General features: G+C 38.6%; 1 protein-coding gene across 3 annotated transcripts in view; it reads right to left on the bottom strand.

The window, feature by feature from the left end:
• Window positions 1-18,572, bottom strand: part of ARHGAP18 (Rho GTPase activating protein 18) — a 91,885-nt gene that overhangs the window by 14,588 nt on the left and 58,725 nt on the right. For all 3 annotated transcript variants that reach the window (XM_035321668.1, XM_035321667.1, XM_035321666.1), the window contains exons 4-9: window positions 18,043-18,115; window positions 11,184-11,353; window positions 8,797-8,962; window positions 5,957-6,048; window positions 5,154-5,231; window positions 1,576-1,735 (exon numbers count right to left, since the gene is read on the bottom strand). In XM_035321668.1, coding sequence (XP_035177559.1) covers window positions 1,576-1,735; window positions 5,154-5,231; window positions 5,957-6,048; window positions 8,797-8,962; window positions 11,184-11,353; window positions 18,043-18,115 — 739 coding nt within the window. The remainder of the gene's footprint in view (window positions 1-1,575; window positions 1,736-5,153; window positions 5,232-5,956; window positions 6,049-8,796; window positions 8,963-11,183; window positions 11,354-18,042; window positions 18,116-18,572) is intronic.

Genomic DNA, 18,572 nt, shown 5'->3' with positions numbered 1-18,572 from the left:
CCAAAACAAAGTTCATCTATGAAACAGAAAACAGCTTGCTGACTACTTCCTACCATAATAAAAAAGTAGGGATATGAATAAATTAGTGGCAAATTACATAGTCATTTAAAACATACAAGCAATGACAACAGTGTACATATGCGCATAGAAAGTCATACAATAAAAGTGAGGATTAAATTTAGTTCCAAAACCCCATGTCACAATGCTCAAAAAGCAGTAAGAACCAATCTTTTATTTGGAAATTAAGTAAAAACACAATTGCAAAACAATTAAAATTCATGGTTTTCCATCTGTTCACCTAAATAACGTTTTACTTTTAGTTATTTAAATTAACAAAGTTGTTTAAATTAAGTCATTTAAATATTTAAATATTGAAAGTCTAACCACACTAACCACACTCTTGAAAAATCCTGCTCACTGTCACAAAGATGGCCCTTTTTCTCTAACACCTGATCTTATTGCATGCACACAATGGGCAGACAATTTAAACAATAGTAGGCTATGAAGTGTTATGTCTGTTTTATATCAAATCCTTTGGCTCCATTTATGTTGCATCCTGTTACCTAAGTATTTTCTGGATAAGTAAAACCACATAAGCCTTCAGACAGCTCAGGAGTGGCAAGCAGAAACCATCCTGGCTCCAATCAGTATCTGCTAAGTGGAACAACCTTGAGGAGCTGTTAGCTGCCAGCATCACTTGAAAGCATACTGGCCTGCTTTAATTTGCTGCTCACTGCTGCAAAATCACCACTATGTAACAGGCTTAAGCTCCAGCTCCTATGCACACCAACTGAATGGCCTGCAACCTTGAAAAGAGCTCTGAAACTGGAGAGTGAAACAGCCAACAGTTAAGATTGACCGCCTGTCCATGGGAATTCCCTGAAAATACCCTTAGAAATGAGCCATCATTCAGCCTACAAAAAGACAGGAATAGATTTGTCTCAAACCAACACTCCTGTGTTGGCTGGGGAGTTAACTGTCTGTGGATCCTCACTCCACAAAGCTGCTTCCTTTCTATTACAATCAGTATGTTTACTGTCTTGGTGACCAGTTGGCAAGGAGGACATTTTCACAGGAACTTACTGATCTCAAGGGATCAAGGATGACCAGCAGTTCTGACAACTCTGGTCTAACTTTTCCTGGTGTATATGGATAAAATAGCCTCCATGACTATGTTAAACAGTATAAACTACCATTTATTGGATTTTCTGCACAACTATTGTATATTTGCTATTGTTTTCTTCTGAAATAAATATTGTTTATTAACTGATACCGTCTTAAATAATTTTCTTATAACTTTCTTATAACTCTTCTATAATAGTTCTAAAGACTATTAGAAACATATCAGAAAATGGCAGTGTGCTTTTTTATTTTATGTGTAAACTACTGAAGTAGATGTTTCATGAAAAATGGTATTTGTACATTAGCAAAAATGTACCCATCTTTTTGATGAGAAGTCCTATTTGTTCTTTTTTGGTTTCAGAGAATATTAATGAAAATGCTTCTATGGCAAAGAAGCACATCTCTGCACTGGTATCACTTCTTTGCAACTGAGACAGAAAGGACACTACTCACTCTGTACATCTTGGAAAGCTTTGAGATATCCTACAGTGAGGAGTGGCTGAGGCAGTTCACGGATGAAGAGTTTTAAAAGACTTGCTGCATCATGTTGCTTTACATTTTCCCAGTTGAAAGTCCCTTCATAAAATTTTGCTTCCAGTTCTTGGCAAAGACTCTGAAAGGCAGTAGACACAAAGAACACCAATAACATTCGTCTGCTGGAAGTTATACATTATACACATGGCAGTATTTTCCTTACTTTGAAAGGGAAAAAAAAAAAGGGAATATCTGAAATATCACTTAACTCCAGCTGCCACCGATCTTTTGCTACAAAAAGATAAATTGGGGATCAGAAGCACTGAATGCAAACAAGTAGTAATACGCAGCAGACTGCCAAACTATACAGGAAGAAACCCCATGGGCATGCCTCGGGGCCATATGGAATATAAGAACCAGATACCATATTCATTCATGTAAGAGTTATGGCTTCTCCTCCTCCCCAGAAATATTAAGATGTGGCTGTCATACTCAACTATCCTGAAACTACATACCAAAGGGTACTGATTTAATGTATGCATGACCATCTTCTTAGATAAATATGGCACACTGACACGCAGTTTCTTATCAAAACATACATTAAGGTGAGGCTGGTTCTCTTTTTAAAGTAAAGGGAAAAGATTAGGGTGACAGGATAACTGGATGTCTTGCCATCTGTAAGGAACTTCACGCCTTTGGACACATAGACCTTTGTCTAGCACTGGATGTCAAGCTGTCTATGGAAGGGGATTGCAAAATATGCTGTTAAGAAGCAGAATAAACAGCACTGATAGTCTCAATGACACCTTGTAAACCCCGCTCTCATGATAGTGCTACAATTGAGCTACTAGAGATGTTAAGCATGGGAACACCGCAATGACTGAGCTGTTCTTAGTCCCCACATAAGCATCAGTCCCATTGCACACACTTCATTTGTTTCCCAGTCTGGCACTGCAGGAATCAGCCTCAGAATCCCTGTCCCAGTGAGGCCAGTGGCCCTGGAGGCACCTCTCAGCAAGCCTCTACCTTCTCCTTGCCTAAGTTCTTCCAGACAGATGTACTGGGTCTGGCTGGGATGTTAACTTTCCCTGCAGCAGCCCATACAGTGCTGAGCTCTGCACTTGTAGCTAGAACAGCAGTGGTATCACACCAGTGTTGTGTCTGCTGCTGAGAAGTGCTGGCACAGCATCAGGACTCTCTCTGACCCTCCTAGGGTGTGGGCAAAAAAGTGAGAAAGAAACATCACCAGGGCAGCTGACCTAAACCACCCAAAGGGATATTCCATACCATATGATGTCACACTCAGCAATAAAAGGTGGAAAAAGGAAGAAGAGGGGAGGGGTGGGCTCTCGTTGCAAAAACATCTGTCCTCCTCCCGAACACCGGCTACGTGCGTTGAGGCCCTGCTTCAAGGACGTGGTCAAGCATCACTCATTTGTGGGAAGTAGAGAGTAATTTCTTTCCTCTGCGCTTCCACATAGCCTTTACTTGTTTTATTTTGTTATTCCCTTTCTCCCTCCCGTTTCCCCTTTCCCTTTTTTTCCCTTTAGTTGAAATGTTTAATTAATAATAATATTTCCTTAATATTTTTTTTATTATTTTAATTAAATTATCCTAATCTCAACCCGTGAGTTGTTCTTTCCTTTACTTTTTCCCCTCCTCATCTGAGGAGGGGGAGTGAGAGAGCGGTTGTGGTGTTCAGCTGCCTAGCACGGTAAAACCACCACAACAGAGAACAAGATACTTGCTTGTTTTGCAACGAATGTGAGACAAAGTCAGAGAAAATGCTATGGAAGAATGTAGACTTAATTATTTATCTGAACAAGAAGGGCACGTTGGACAGAGAGTACTAGATACATTTTTAAGATACTGTTCTCACTGAATTTAACTTTGAATGGAAAATGGATCTATTTCCAAAGAAAATGTGGACACTGAGACTGACATGAAAATTGGATGTTCTCAACTGTCCTCAGGGAAGATCTTCTGTCTTCAGGCATTACATAGGAGGTTCAAGGGTGCTAAGATACTAACTCAGATGTCTAAAGTCAAGTGGGGTATCATTTCCTTCCCATCAACAAAAGCAAGCTTTAGAAATTAAGATGAAAATTCTCCCTCTGAGCCTCTCCAGCTCTTCCACCCACATTTAGACTAAATCACCGTGGCTAATGTAGAATTAAACTACTAGATAAAATGAATCGTTTTATCAGAGAGGCAAGAGCAGAAATGTCAACTGTGCATCTTAATGGACCAACTCTTAGGTTTTACAATAAATGTATTCAACTATAGGGTATTGTAAATATGCAATATATTTTCTTAATTAGAACTCTAAAATCTATAGAGTAAGATAGTGATTTTTTTTTTCTTCGTATTATCTGCACCATTTTGTGAAGATACATAAGAAGGAATATTTTTTTCTACAGGAGAAAAAAATGTTTAATAAAATTAGAGAGAACATTGGTCCATCAGTATGCCAAATTCTTTGTTTCCCTATAAAGTTTTCCATTTAAATAAGTAAAAGAATGTAACGTCTTTACTAACAAAACAATTACTTAATTCAAAGAAGCAGCTTCTGCAAATTAATAAGCAAAAAAATAATGAAAGTCAAATAGTTAATGATCCTCTGCCTGGGAAATTGTATTAAACTGATAAAGATCAAAGAATAAACAAATAAACAAAATCATTCCAAAATCATTCCAGTATGCAGAACTGATGAAGAGTGGAAAATAAAGAATGAAGGAAACTTTTTTTAAAAACCTCATAGTTACTGGTAAATAAACAAAGCCAGTTTCCGTAATACTCCCTTATTTCATTTTTTTTCTAATGAACCAGCTGCTGGACAAAGCTCGACATGACAGCGGCTGGCAGATGTCTTCAGACAGCTGAATCCACTTAAATTATCCTTTCTATTTAGCATTTAAAGCCAGCGCAGACCATCTTTTTAACACATTGACTCTTGGCGTGAATCATACTGTGTATTTAGTTTCCTGCAAATACTGGGGAAGAGTCTGTGTGTAATTGGCACTCACTCTGCAAAGTGTCAGTGTGAACGGACGTGCCTAACAAGATTGCGCTTAGAGAGCTGAGCAGTTACACTGCTGTTCATAAAAATAAATCTGAGGGGTTCTTCAGTGCATGTTGGCTGCCTGGCCCTGTAACACGGGTTAAGTCTAGCTATTAAAGCAGGCTCACAATGCCAGAAAAAAAGCTTTCTCCTGGGGTTGAAAGACTGTGTATGAACTGTTCAGATGATTAAGCTAGTTCAGGGAAAAAGCAAGAGGCTGGAAAGCTTGTGCCAAGAATTAATGAGATTTTGGCACAACTGAATTTGAAACATAGCCTTGACTCTGCTTCCAACTTGAACTCTCCCCAAAACTATACTGGATCAAACCATCAGCTTCCTGGCTAATATAACCCAGTTTTCTTTCTGAAGAGATTTTCATTTCTTTTTCTGAATATTTTAATAACAACCTGGCATTAAAATACATTTTCATGACTAAATACAATCACTGAGTGCAGATAAGCTTTTGAAGGTGCTGAGAATCCATTCAATGCTTTACCTTTACTCTTGTTGCAACTCCTGGTATTCGAAGAAGTCCTTCTGTTTCCAGAGTTGCCTCTTCTATCTGGGAAATCAGCTGTCAAACACAAACCAAATTGCATGAATGAAGATGCCAATTAAAAATTACTCATAGATAGATCTAATATACTGGAATCTTTATGTACTCGTGTGTACAAACATATATTACATGTAGGCACACAAATACAGTTTAGAAATGGATTAGAGTTGTTGTAGATGTAGAATAAAACCTTTAATATGGCTCTCGGCTCATGCATTTTATGAACACAATTAAAGAGGTTTGTCTATTTTATTAATAAAGAAAACTGTGTTGTCTACAGACCTCCTTCAGAGACTGAAGCAGTTGGTTTTTTTTCCAGAACTACACAGGCTTCAAAAATAAATCCCAACTACTACCCCTGTTAAAATGTTGATTCAAAATAATTACAGTAGAATTAGAGATACAGTACTAACTTTCTCACAGATACTCTTGTTTACAACTTTACCAGAGAAGATCTAAGTACTTTTACTCAGTACTAAGATCTAAGTATCCTGGAACACAGTAATCATTCACAATACTCATAAATTAGAAAGCAATTGCAACAAAAAACAAGCTCAATTCATTTAAGACAAAACATGCAAAACATCACATTTACTAAATTAGTAAGTAAAGCTGCAAATGAAAATTAAAATAACTTTGACTGGAGAAAGCTTTGCTACAGGGAGCAAATAAATTCAGGACAAAATGTTATTTGATTGTCATTTGCAGGTATGGAACAAGTTGACTTGTTTATGCCTATTTACCTTTTGAAAAATCAGTGGGATCTTGGTGCCTGGCACCTTCTTCTGATCCTGTTCCAGTAAAACTGACAGTGGGACACCAAACAAGCCAGAGTCTGAAGAAGAAAGCAAAAGAAACTGAGTTATTATCCTCATCTGTTCCAACACATGAGGAAGTGGCATCAAACTGTATTTTTGAAGTGATAATCCTATTCAATACATTCAGAGCTATTGACCTTTTGTTCAAAGTGTTTAAATGTCTTTGTCAATCAAGTTATCACACAAAACATTGTGGCTAAAGTGACTCGTTCATCTCTTCCTTCAACTGTAAATTAGGACTCTTCCGTTTGGATTTCAAAGTGCCATCCACATATTCTGCAGTAAAGTGAAGCAAATTGCATAAATGAACCATCTGCATGGTTCTGGTTTGTGGAATGGTTGTAATGATGAATGTGGAATGAAGATCTTCACCATTCAGTGCAAGTTATAGTCAAGATGCAAAAGGCATGTGTAAAATATCAAAAATTTGGCTACTAAAATTAAACATGTAGTTATTACCTACTCTCAACACCTCCCTACAACCGTTTCAAAGAAGCGCTTTCAACCCTTCATGTGTTGTGGTTTTTTTCAACATCTTGTTGAAATTGTTATTCCAGTTGTTGAAAAGCAAAAGTACAATTAAGTCTGGGTTGGAAAATGGCCTTTACAAGGTGCTAAGGTAGCACAAAAAAAAAACAAAAAAAAAACAAAAAAAAAAAAAAAAGAAACCTAGTCTCAGTTAATCTAGCCCTGATGCAAAACTAGCCTTAGTCTTGAAGTAAATGGGACACACATGTGATTATGGCCCAGCTGAATAGAAGAGAATGACTTCAGAAACACAGCAACTACTAACCCAAAGTCAGTTGCTAAAGAACTCTGTCACAAGTACTGGTAACTGCTGCATGTGCCATTTTTCTGAAATGGCATATAACATTACATGCACCTAAAAGCTCCTGTGTGGTATGATGCCATGCCAATATTGAACACAGAACAGCTGTAATTACTATAAAGATGTCAGCCCTTGAGGGAATGTGACATATATATCTAAGAAACATAATCTGAAGTGCCAAATCGAGGAGTTGTTGTATGTCTAACAGAATAAAAAGTCTACCAGTACAGTATATAGATTCATACATAGACTCAATAGCCATACCCTATAGTTTTTATCACCTTGACAATCTTGTCGATAAAGTTTCTATTGAGATAAAGTTGGAGAGCAAACTGTAGGAGGCCAATAAAAAGGCCAAGTTGGCAACAGCACAGCATTCCACAGAAGAATCATGTTTTCATCACCTTTATGTACACAAGCACAAAAGGGAACAGCCAATACATCCACCCTTGTACAAATCAATTAGCCAAACACTTCCTGAATGAAGAGGACGGGGACAAGTAGAGCAACAAGGCACTGAATTCATTACACTGCAAAAGAAGACTTGTAAGGGAGGAAGGCTGACATGTCACTCTTTTTCCTACACATTTTGGTAAGTCTAGCTCATCTTTTTAATTTGGGGAAAAACAGAGTTTTTAACCAATTCAGTACTCCTCATGACTGCCTGTCATGTAGATAATAATGCTATGAGTAAAACTCAATAAGCAATAAGATTTGGCAAGAAGAATTAATTAAAACTAAAACCCAAAATATAAGTAAATGTTTTGTCTCTTCCCTGTGTATTAATAATAGTATAAGCACTTCTGCGAGAAGAAAATACATTTAAGGGAACAATATCTCATAGATGCTTCTGTATGTCGTTTGCATTTAAGAAATTATTTCATCTACTGTAAAGCCAATGAAGTATTCTGAAGAATCTATTGTATCTTGCTGCATAGCTCTCAGCCTCCTCAGTTGCTTTCAATTATTTAAACTGAGCTATTGCACTGTCACATTCACTGAACCTTGAGAACAGGGTTTTGGCCAAAGAAGGCTTGTGATTAACCAGTAATACATTTCAAGCTAATGTAAAACATTTAGCAGAAGCCAGGAATCCAGAAAACAAATAAAGCACTGAAAATCTCTAGCATCTTTAAATTGGTTTCCATGTGTATTAAGTTCCCAAGAAAAACACTGTGATTATATCTATGCTTTATAGGCTTGTAGAACAAAGTGACATGTTGCAACTGCCTCAAAATCCTCTGCAAAAGACCTAAACTTCCACTTGGTATGATGCCACTCAGAGCAAAAACTGAATTCTGGCCTTAGTAAATATTGGATGGGCATGGCTATGTGATACAGGAAAGTCTGTACCAGACATAACAGGAAGGCAGGTGACAAAGGCTCCCAGCATCTCTAGCCAAGGACAAGGAAAACAAAAAGTCAGGTAGGAGTGGCACAGTACCTAGCTTCATGAGAGCAGGAGAAGAATACCCTCAAAGAACACAAACAAATACTCTCCCAGCAAATACATGATCATACTAATTTCTGTGAAGGTAATATATAAGGTAATATATAAGGTAATTATCTTATATGATCATATAAGGTAATATATGATCATACTAATTTCTGATTCCTCCTGTACACCATGCTACTGAGAGGAAGGCCCCCCTTCCTCTCTCCTTGTTTATCTGCTCTGTATCTGGCCTGAGTTTTAACTTTATACAGAGAGCACAGTCCCTTAGCTAGAGTGACTGTGCATGAACTTGCCTAAAATGTGCCTTGAGTCAAGGGGTTTAATTAAATGCTGTTCAGTATCTATGTTACTATTTGTATATTAATACAAATTTTCTCCAGAAAAGTCATAAATAACCAGATACCTTAGTTTCACTGGATTAAAACAAACCAATTTGTTTCAGAATATATCTTCAGATATTCAGAAGAATATCTTACTCACCTTTGGTTTTGATTTTTGCAGCTTTTTGCTGCTTGAATTCTGTCCCAAGTATGTCATAGAGAGCTGTCAATTCAATCAGTGCTAAAGAATAGACTTTCTTCATGTCCTGAGGGGCAAGGTCACCAATCTTTGTGGTACCTGTTTTGTCCTTTGGTAGTCTGAAATTCTAAAAGCAGAGATTTGTAGCACAGTGAATAATCCAAGTTGTAACAAATTACTTAGCTCTAAGGCTGTGCTCCCTTCAGGGCCCAACCTTTTCATTGTGAAGCCTACTGCTACCAACTGTGTCATGGAAGAATCCCCCAAATAGGTTGCAAAGCAGACAATTTTAGAGTCACAGGAGGATTTAGGTTCCTAGAAATTTCTGGAGTTCATCTAATCCAACTACTCACTCAAGCAAGGCTAAATTCAAAGTCTGATCAGCTTGCTCAAAGCGTTGTCCAACTGAACTTTGAAAACCTCCAATAACAGAAATTCTGCAGCGACTGTGGGCACCCATTTCAGTGCTTAACTCTCATATGGGGACTTTTTCATTACAGAACAGAATTTCCCTTGTTGCCATTTATAGCCATTGCCTCTTGCCCTTTCACTGGGCACCTCCAACAAGAGATTGGCTTTGTCTGGCTTGTAAACTTCACCCACCCACTTTCTGCATCCTTTTGCAATTTATAGCAGTGGGAATAGCCATCCACGCACAATCCTACACATGTAAAATTGGGACAGAAATCCCCCTGCACATATTCACACAAAATAACACGTTTGACTGCCAAATGAATAAGAATAAAGGGTTTCCCTTATTAGGGAAGGGGGAACTGCAATAACGGATCATGTCTATTGCAATAAATACTCAGAAGCAGTAGTTAGACACCAATATAAATAACTGAGTTCAGACAGGGGGGTCAGAGGGAGAACTGGATGGGGAGCAAAAATGAGAGGGAGAGGGAGAGAGAGTTTTTTAACTCCATCCTTCACCAGCAGCCTTCTAAGTAAGACAACTGCCTGTGCCTGACATTAACAGATGCATGACTCAAAGCAGGAACGTTGACAAGCCTTCCTCTCCATTTGGAAAGAAAAAATATGGTACTCCAGAATGATTTTCTCATCCTGTACAGAGCCAGTGATAGCACAGATGAACTGGTAGCTATGGTACATGGCTACAATTGTACATACTTAAACTGTAAGTAAATATAATTTACAAATTGTAGATATGTAGTCAGCCCCCACGCCTTAATGTTTCATTGATTTGAACAAAGACCAGGTCAGATGGGCCTTTAGCAACTTGGCCTAGTGGAAAGTGTCCCTGTCCATGGCAGAGGGCTTGGAACTGGATGATCTTTAAGGTCCCTTCCAGCCCAAACCATTCTGTGAGTCTATGATAATAGGTAGTCCATGACTGTATGTAGTACACACACACATATATGTGTACGGAAGTAAAATAGACTGTAGCTCTCACTTCCTTGTTATAAGCTGCATTACAGAAACGTGACTCAAACACTTCAGAATCCATTTCTAAATAGCCATTAGTGTCTGGTTTATAATGTTTAAACTAGGATACAAGGGGTAATTACTACTCAAAGAACTGCATATGTCTTTATCTAAATTAAGTGTTTGAAGAACTGTGAAACATTATTACTTCAGTCACTACATTTACTCAGAAGTGTTTGGATACAGTTAGACAAAAGAGATGGTTTTTGCAGGAGTCACTAGTTTGCAGGTCACGTGTAACTTCATGCTCATGAACTGTTAGGCAAAGAGAGGTCCTTAAAGAGATGCCTGAAGATCACTGACAGAACAACTTGGCGGATCTCCCGTAGTATCTATTTTGATTCTTTCTGAATGAGTCTTTTGTTTGAGTGGGAAGTAAAACAGCGCGAAGTAATCCTTAGCTTCCCACCACTTCACTTTAGACTTCTACAGACCATTCTGCTCTTCATTTTCATCCCTCACCTATCTGCATTGGATAACTACACAAGTTTTCCACAAGCATCCACTAATCCTTTTCAGAAGATGACAGATATTACTACTACAGAGATAAAGCATCTCGCCTCAGGTAACAGGTAAAGGGTCTGTAAACAAATGAACTAAGGACACAGTTTGTGTACAACTAAGCCACTCTTCCAGCTTAATATTACAAGTCAATTATTGTGTACACATGAAGTGGGTTTTCCTAGAATAACAATGACATAAATAGGCATAAAAGTTGTAATTTCCATGTTATTGAGAATAATGTTCCCAAAAATGAGTTATCTTGAGAAGGTTTATCCCCATAGAGCTCCGTCCAACAATATTCTTTTAAACCTAATTCACCCAGTATCAGATAAATATCATCCAACCAATACCACCAACTACTCAAAACAAACAATGAGATCAAGAAATAGGAAACATACCAGGGGAAGAGTGTCACCACCTCCACCTTTGCACATTTTGCCTACTGAGCTGTCTTTGGTATTAGCTGCCTGTTCTGCAAAGTGTATCTCCAAATTGATGTCAGTTTCTGAAAATGGCATGTCTTGAGGTGGGGTCTTCTGCTCATTAGTTCCAACACTGAACTTAGGACCTGAAAACAAAGTAGAAAAAAAAATAATCAACAGCAGCAGGGTTGAGCATCACTCATTGCATGAGTAAACCTTTTAAAACAGGGAAATTAATCTTGTGCAAGGGATAAACTTTCTAGTTACAAATATACTGACTTCTGCATTTTTTTCCAGCTGAAAATTTGGCTTCTTACAAGGTTCCATCTCTTATAGTATTTTTTCTAGAATAATTCTGCCAAAGCATGGAGCGTTCTCGTATTTTTCTACTATGAAAAGATAAGAAATCTACCTCAAAAAAACAACAGATTACCAGGATCTTCCACAGCCAAATGGCTCTGGCATCAGAAGTTTCTTGACATCACGTTCCAGCCTCAAACACTGAAATATCATGCAAACAAAACAGTTTTTTTTTTTTTTTTCCTGCTGTCACAATTTCAAAAGCAAAACACCATGTTTATTCTACAATTCAAAATGTTAACATCACAAAATCACAAAATGTTTGAGGTGGAAAGGAATCTCTGGAGGTCATCTGGACCAAACCCCTGCTCAAGCATAGTCACCTAGAGCCACTTGTCCAGGACCATCTTTTGAAGAACTCCAGGGAGGGAGACTCCACAGCCTCTCTGGTCAACCTGTGCCATTGCTGATATTTAGACAGAACCTCCTGTGTTCCAGTTTGTGCCTGCTGCCTCTTGGCAATGGGCAACACTCAAAAGAGCATGGCTCTGTCCTCTTGGTACCCTCCCTTCAGTTATTCATAAACATTGATAAAATCCCACTGAGCCTTCTTCTCTTGAGGCTAAACTGTCCCAGCTCTCTCAGCCTTTTCTCATAGGAGAGGCACTTCAGCCTCTTCATCATCTTCATGGTCCTTCGTTGGACTCTCTCCAATATGTCCATGTCCCTCTTGCACTGGGGAGCCCAAAACTGGACACAATACTCCAGGTGTGGCCTCACCAGTGCTGAACAGAAGGGGTAAAAGATTACCTCCCTTGACCTGCTGGTAACACTCCTAATGCAGCCCAGGATACCGTTAGTCTTCTTTGACACAAGAGCAAATTACTGGCTCATGTTTCAACTTGGTGTCCACCACAACCCTCAGGTCCCTTTCTGCAGAGGTGCTTTCCTGCTTGGTGGCACCCAGCATGGTGCCTGGCGTTGTTCCTCCCCAGTTGCTGGACTTTGCATTTCCCCTTACTGAACTTCACGAGGTTCCTTTCAGACCATTTCTCCAGCCTGTAAAGGCCCCTCTGCACGGCAATACGTTCCTCTGGTGTAACAGCCGCTCCCCCCAGTTTTGTGTCATCTGCAAACTTGCTACAGGTTTTCTCTTCCCATCATCCAGATTATTACTGAAGATGTTACTTGGGACTGGAGTATTGACCCCTGGAGTCAACTGACTCCTGTAATTGACTGACTCCCAGCTAGATTTTGTGTCACTGCCCACCACCTGTTCTGCAAACAGATCCCTGGGCCTAGCCATTCAGCCCATTTCCAATCCACCTCAACGCCTGCTTATCCAGCCCATGCATCTGTGAGTAACGTCTGGGAATAGTGGGCACTACACAGGTCACATTGTTGTCCTGACATTCCTGTCCTCACCTCAGTCTGAAGAGTCTAGGTCCCTCAAATCTGTCTTGACATGCTTCATGGTACAGGGAAGGACTAAGTATAGAATAACCACCTTACTTCTCTTTGTTCTTATACACCAGTTAAACACTAGACAAATTTGGAATATTTAAAAAAAAAAAAAAAAAAAAAAAAACGAAGGAAAAATCTGGAGAGGCAGTTCCGCTTTTAGAAAAAGAAGTGTACTCCTACACATGAAATCAACCATAGATTTTCAGTCCAAAGTTAAAAGATACTGGGAAAGAAGCAAAAGGGAAACGGTATTGTAAATAATTTAATACACAGAACCAAAGATAATTTAGCCAGATAAAGATTCTGATCTCTCCAGCATTACTTGTGATGTAGTATTTCTTAAAGGATACAGCCAGAATGAGGTTATTCCTACAAGACATTCCAAATACCTTGATATATTTGTGTTTGAATTCAAATTTCCTAAAACCAGAGCAAATATAAGCAAATTAATACTGCTCATTTCAAGGGGACCATGATTCTCCCACTAACTCCTACCCACAGGAGACTGCAGTCCATTCAAAGATAACATGCAATAAGCACAGAAAAAGTGGGAGGAAAACAAACATGAGTTGAGGAGAACCATCAGCAGTGTATATGCATTTGTATATCAATATGGTGTAACATAATTTCTAATTTCTTTACACCACCGTGGGAAATTTTTGCATGGCCTGGAATAACCATGCTAAACAAGGCCAGAAAATCTCCCAGAGAATAGTTACAGCTGCAGCAACGTTTGACCCTGAAGCAGGGGAAAGGCTGTGGTTGGGCTGATTAAGGGAGAAGGCATCAGGGAAGTGCTGCCCTACACTGATACTTCCAGGGGCCTGATAAAAAGCTGAGCTGCAAACATACAACCCAAATAACATATAAAGCATTAATTTAACACACACAGAAAAAATATTATAGCATCTTGATTTTTTCTTCTGAACTGTATCTCTGTCTAATTGACAGACAACACGTAAGACAAGACTAGTCACTGCTCTGCTTTAGCGAATCCTGAAAGTTACCTCCATCTGCTAGGGCAAAACTCGGGTTCTGATAGACAGGCAAATGGCCGAAGCCACTAATAGCCACTACCCGGCAGGGCACAATGTTTAATGCAGCCACTCCCACTTCAATTTAACTGATCTGGAGCTAAGACAGTTCCAGAAAAAAGAGAAATGGGTTTGAGTTAAGGTGTTTGACTCTACTTACAGCCAAGCAATACTGTGAGAAGTAGAATAAAATATTTCCGAAATGAACCTGTTGTGTATTTCCAGTTGCTCTTTTCAGAGCGGCATCTGCTCACTCTCAGTAGACCCTGAAAGACTCCTGAGGCATACACTGCAGATTAAGCTGATCCTGAAACTAGAGCCGCTGCTTTCAGTAAACAGATATATGAGACCTCACGAAGCAAACATATACAAGGTCAAACTCTTCTCTGGCTTCGATCTCTGGCCTCCATGTCCATATACCTACATACATCATGTAAGCTGTTTAATGCATTTGAACTGAAGGAAAACAGTTCACTGTCACCCCAAGACTTCTACCAAGGTATTGTTGCCTGTACATGACCTACATACTTCCTACCAGCATGGGACAGATCTGATGTTAACAAACAATAAAGCGGTAGCTCCTATTTCAGACCTCTGGTCATACTAGGCACTATCTAAAGCAGATGTCTTAGTAATGGTGTGTACATTTTAAAAGTCTGACTGCTTCTGTTGCAGGGAGTTTCCTCTTTATTGTACAGCCTTGTTCCCGTTGTTGTGCATTTATTAACTAGGAAGCAGCTGTAAGAGGAAGCAGCTTCAGTGTTCTGTCAACCTGCCAACTGCTGGCAGTATTTCATGAGAAATGCAAATGTGATACAGAAAACATAAATATTGTCTATGAGGATGTGGTAGCCATATTTTAAATTAGTCCTATACTCTTTCCCCAGTTGACAGTGCTATTTTAAAGATCCCATGTAACGAAGGGAATTCTTCAGGAGTGGGCTGGGGAGTTGGATTTGGGGTTTCTTTTTAATGGGACATGAAAACATTAGAAGTGTGAACCTTGTTATTTCCTTGTTTTGCTAGAGAATGCTAGAGGAAAGAGTAGCCACAAAGCTATACTCATAGATCTTAATTGATAATTGGAAATGTAGGATGGCTGTTTTTTTTAACTGACAAAACAACTATTTATAACGCTAATTCATAGCTGACTTTTAAATAGAGAATAGATGTTTGTAATCTTTTCACTAGCACTCTATCACTCCAGCCATACATTTTTTATCATTTAAAATCAAAAGCAGAAACAAACTCAGTTAAAAAAATACAACCACATTTCAGTCTTTTTTCCTATCAAGAAGCAAGTATTATAGCTCTTTTCCCTCATGTTACACCTACTACGTTAAATTCTTTCATCCATTTGCCACATCATTAAGCTTTGAGGTTGCCCTTATACACAGGTCTTATCTAACATTCTTCCCTTGCAGCTAACCCACTGCGTTTAGGAGGACAACTAGAGTCCCACAGTAAACTGACTTCTGCTGTTCCCCTATTTAAGATAATGAGTATTTAGCTTTACATCTGTTTATTCTTTGCTTTTTATTTCTTGAAATGTTTCAGCCACATGGATATTTATTCCTTTTCCCAAGCATCAAAAGAGAATTGTATTTTTTCTTTTGTAGTTGGTGAACATATTGCTAGCTTTTCAGGATTTCAGTGTTATGAATTGTTAAAATGATAACATATTTTGTCAGCTTAACACACAATTCTAGATTTTCTTTTTTATTCTTGTAGATATTTCCTGTACCTACAGGAAACAAAGAAACATCTGAACTAGTAAGTAAGAGTCCTTAAAAAAAAAAAAACTTCAAATATGCATTTATTAACAGAAGAAACATAGGAACTTATTAAATCATTGCCTTTGATCAGGATCAGGCAGAAAAGAATGAAAACATAATGGTTTTGTAGCATCCTCTGAGTCTGCCTGCATTATTCAGACAACAAACAAGGTGTGTCAGACAGGCAAGAAAGGATGAATGAGCACAGGTTCACACACCTCATGTACACTCATTCTGGCAGAAGCACTTGAGAATGCCGCATTCAAATACTAAATTAGAAACAGAGTCATCACCTTTGGAGAAGAGCCAGAGAGCCTTCATTCACTCCAAGAGTTTTAAAAAATCCAACAAAATCTCCATTTAAGTTCTGAATTTTTTGTCTGAGATGGTGTTCACATTTTTCAGGTGAAAGTGCTAGTATTTCTTTGGTAAAGAGGGTTTCCATTTTAATATAATGCCTTTGGATTTATATTTCATAAATATTTAGTATCTCTGAAATATCAAGCACTGTTTACTTTTTGCCTTAAATTCATTCACTGTTTGTATAACACTAATTAGACCATCGTTCTGGAGGAAAGATCACAGCACAGCAGTGAAACAGGTGCAGTGCTTTAAGCACTACTAAACTTGGATGTTTTTTTCTTCCTGCTCTAATCTTGGGAGCAGAGCCCACTTTAGCATGTTGACAGGAGCAGAAGTGTATCAGGATGGAAGAAGGCTGCATTTGCCATCCACATCACAATCTGTGCTGTGGAGAGTTAGCATATGGGATTTGCCTTTCAGAATTTCCCATTTCTGCAGGGTTCATTAGGGGCACTGGAAAAAAAGAACCAGATGTGATAAAAACTCTGTAATAATTGCTTGGTAATTTTCCAGCTCTGGGTCCTACTGTGCAGTTTATTGACACAAGCACCAGGCATCTCTTCCTTCCCTTCTGCTGAACCAGCAGCCTGGCAGTCTTCCCAGGTTTTTTTTTTTACAGTTCTTATTCCAGTGAGGTTTGCTGAGAGTGAAGAAGGGAAGGATTAACAACACTTCTGGAAACGCACAGTTTTAGTGATATTCAGAGCTGTTTTATATTCATCTCTCCCAATTCCACTTTTAAGCATATCCTGTATTGTTTGTTACTGTTGTTTTTTTCTACGTTTAATCCTAAAGCAATTTTTTTCCAGAAAACTACAGGTCAGTATTCTAAAAGTGGAGCACAAGTTTATTTGGTGGCTTAATTATTTGGTGGCTTAATTACCTAATAAGTAGCTTGTATTAGGTAACTTGATCTACCTGCCTGACTATTAAAGGAGACTGTAGGGTCCTATATGATACCTACATGCTATCCAGTCTCCCAGAAGAAGGAGGGAAAAAAAAAAAAAAGACTTATAAACAATGCAGAAAAGCAATTAAGTATCTTAAAGCTTGAATGGCTACCAGCTAATGTGTTGATTGTTACAGCAAAACCTATGATGGTAGAGCAATATAGTGCTACCCCAGGTCAAGGATGTGGGTAAGATACAGGGCAACATGTTTGTTTGTTTGTTTTTGTATTGGCTCTGAAGAACAGCACAAAGCTTTGTCAAAGTCTTTCATCAAAATTCATACTCTCAAAACAGAAACTATGGATTTAGCCAAGAACTCCTGTTATGCTCTGTCCTACATGGCAGTGAGAGGGAGGGCAGAGTTCTGCAGGTCTTCCATGGGTACTGCACTACTCATGCATAATCACATGCTGTTGAACCAGCCCACTCCTACACACACAGAATGCTAATTCCTTTACATTTTCCTTAAAAAGGTAAACAGCTTTTTTCTTCTGTTTTTCCTTCATTTTGAGCTTCAGACATATAGCCAGTTCTCGCCGTTATTGTATATTTATATTCCATTTGTTTTTGCTCTCTTGTATGCACTGATGAGCTTACGTATAATAGTGCTTCATTTCCTGTACTGTAGAGTAGAGATAAACCAGAAGGGATAAATTAAGGAGCAGGAAAGACCTAAGCATAAGCTATGGGAGGAGAATTCTCCCAGATGACTTCATTATGAGATGATCACTGGTAAAAAACAAGGTTTCCCAGATGGCTCAAAAGACACAACCTACAGCCACACTTTACAAGTGCACAACAGCACAGGCTAGACCAGGTTTTCTCATAAGAAATGCATTTTGTTTTGCTGAAAATTTACTTGAAATATGGACTTATGTAGTAGCTTGTGAAATTGAAAGACTACAAACAGAAGAGGAAAAAAATCCACAAGATTTCTGTCTGGCATTACCTTTTGTTTCATCCTGTGTTCCACTTCTGTTTTCAGTTGTTCTTACAGCTGAGGGTTCATTTTCATCACAGACCTAAGAAAGGAACAATAAATATAAATATGCATGCCTGTAAAGACCAAATACATGGTTGTAGAAACTCCTTTGACTCTGTGCAGGATTAAAACATCCTCCTGCAATCCAAGAATATACAGAAGCACATCTTTGTGTTTCAGCTGAAATCCTTTTGACAAAGTCTAAGGGGATCTGAAATCTAGGTAATTAAGACAGAGGTAATTAAGTCCATTCCCCCTCTTCCTAAAACGGTAAGTGGGTATAAGACTTAATTTTCCAGTGTTGCAAGGGATAAGAACATGTAGTCTTTGACCTGAAGCCATAGTTTGCTGGAAAGGCAATATGACTGCTCAGAATATTATTACTGTTCCACGTATCAGTAGCAGTAGACTGAGAAACACACAAATAAGCAGACTGGGAAACTGTCAAGGCACCAAAAGTCTAGCTTCTCTTTGGCAGGAATATGGCAGGAAATAGC

The sequence above is a fragment of the Oxyura jamaicensis genome, chromosome 3 (genome assembly GCF_011077185.1).
Source record: "Oxyura jamaicensis isolate SHBP4307 breed ruddy duck chromosome 3, BPBGC_Ojam_1.0, whole genome shotgun sequence".
Taxonomy (NCBI): domain Eukaryota; kingdom Metazoa; phylum Chordata; class Aves; order Anseriformes; family Anatidae; genus Oxyura; species Oxyura jamaicensis.
Note: the sequence above shows the minus strand (reverse complement) of the source record. Positions and strands in the feature narration are given on the sequence as shown.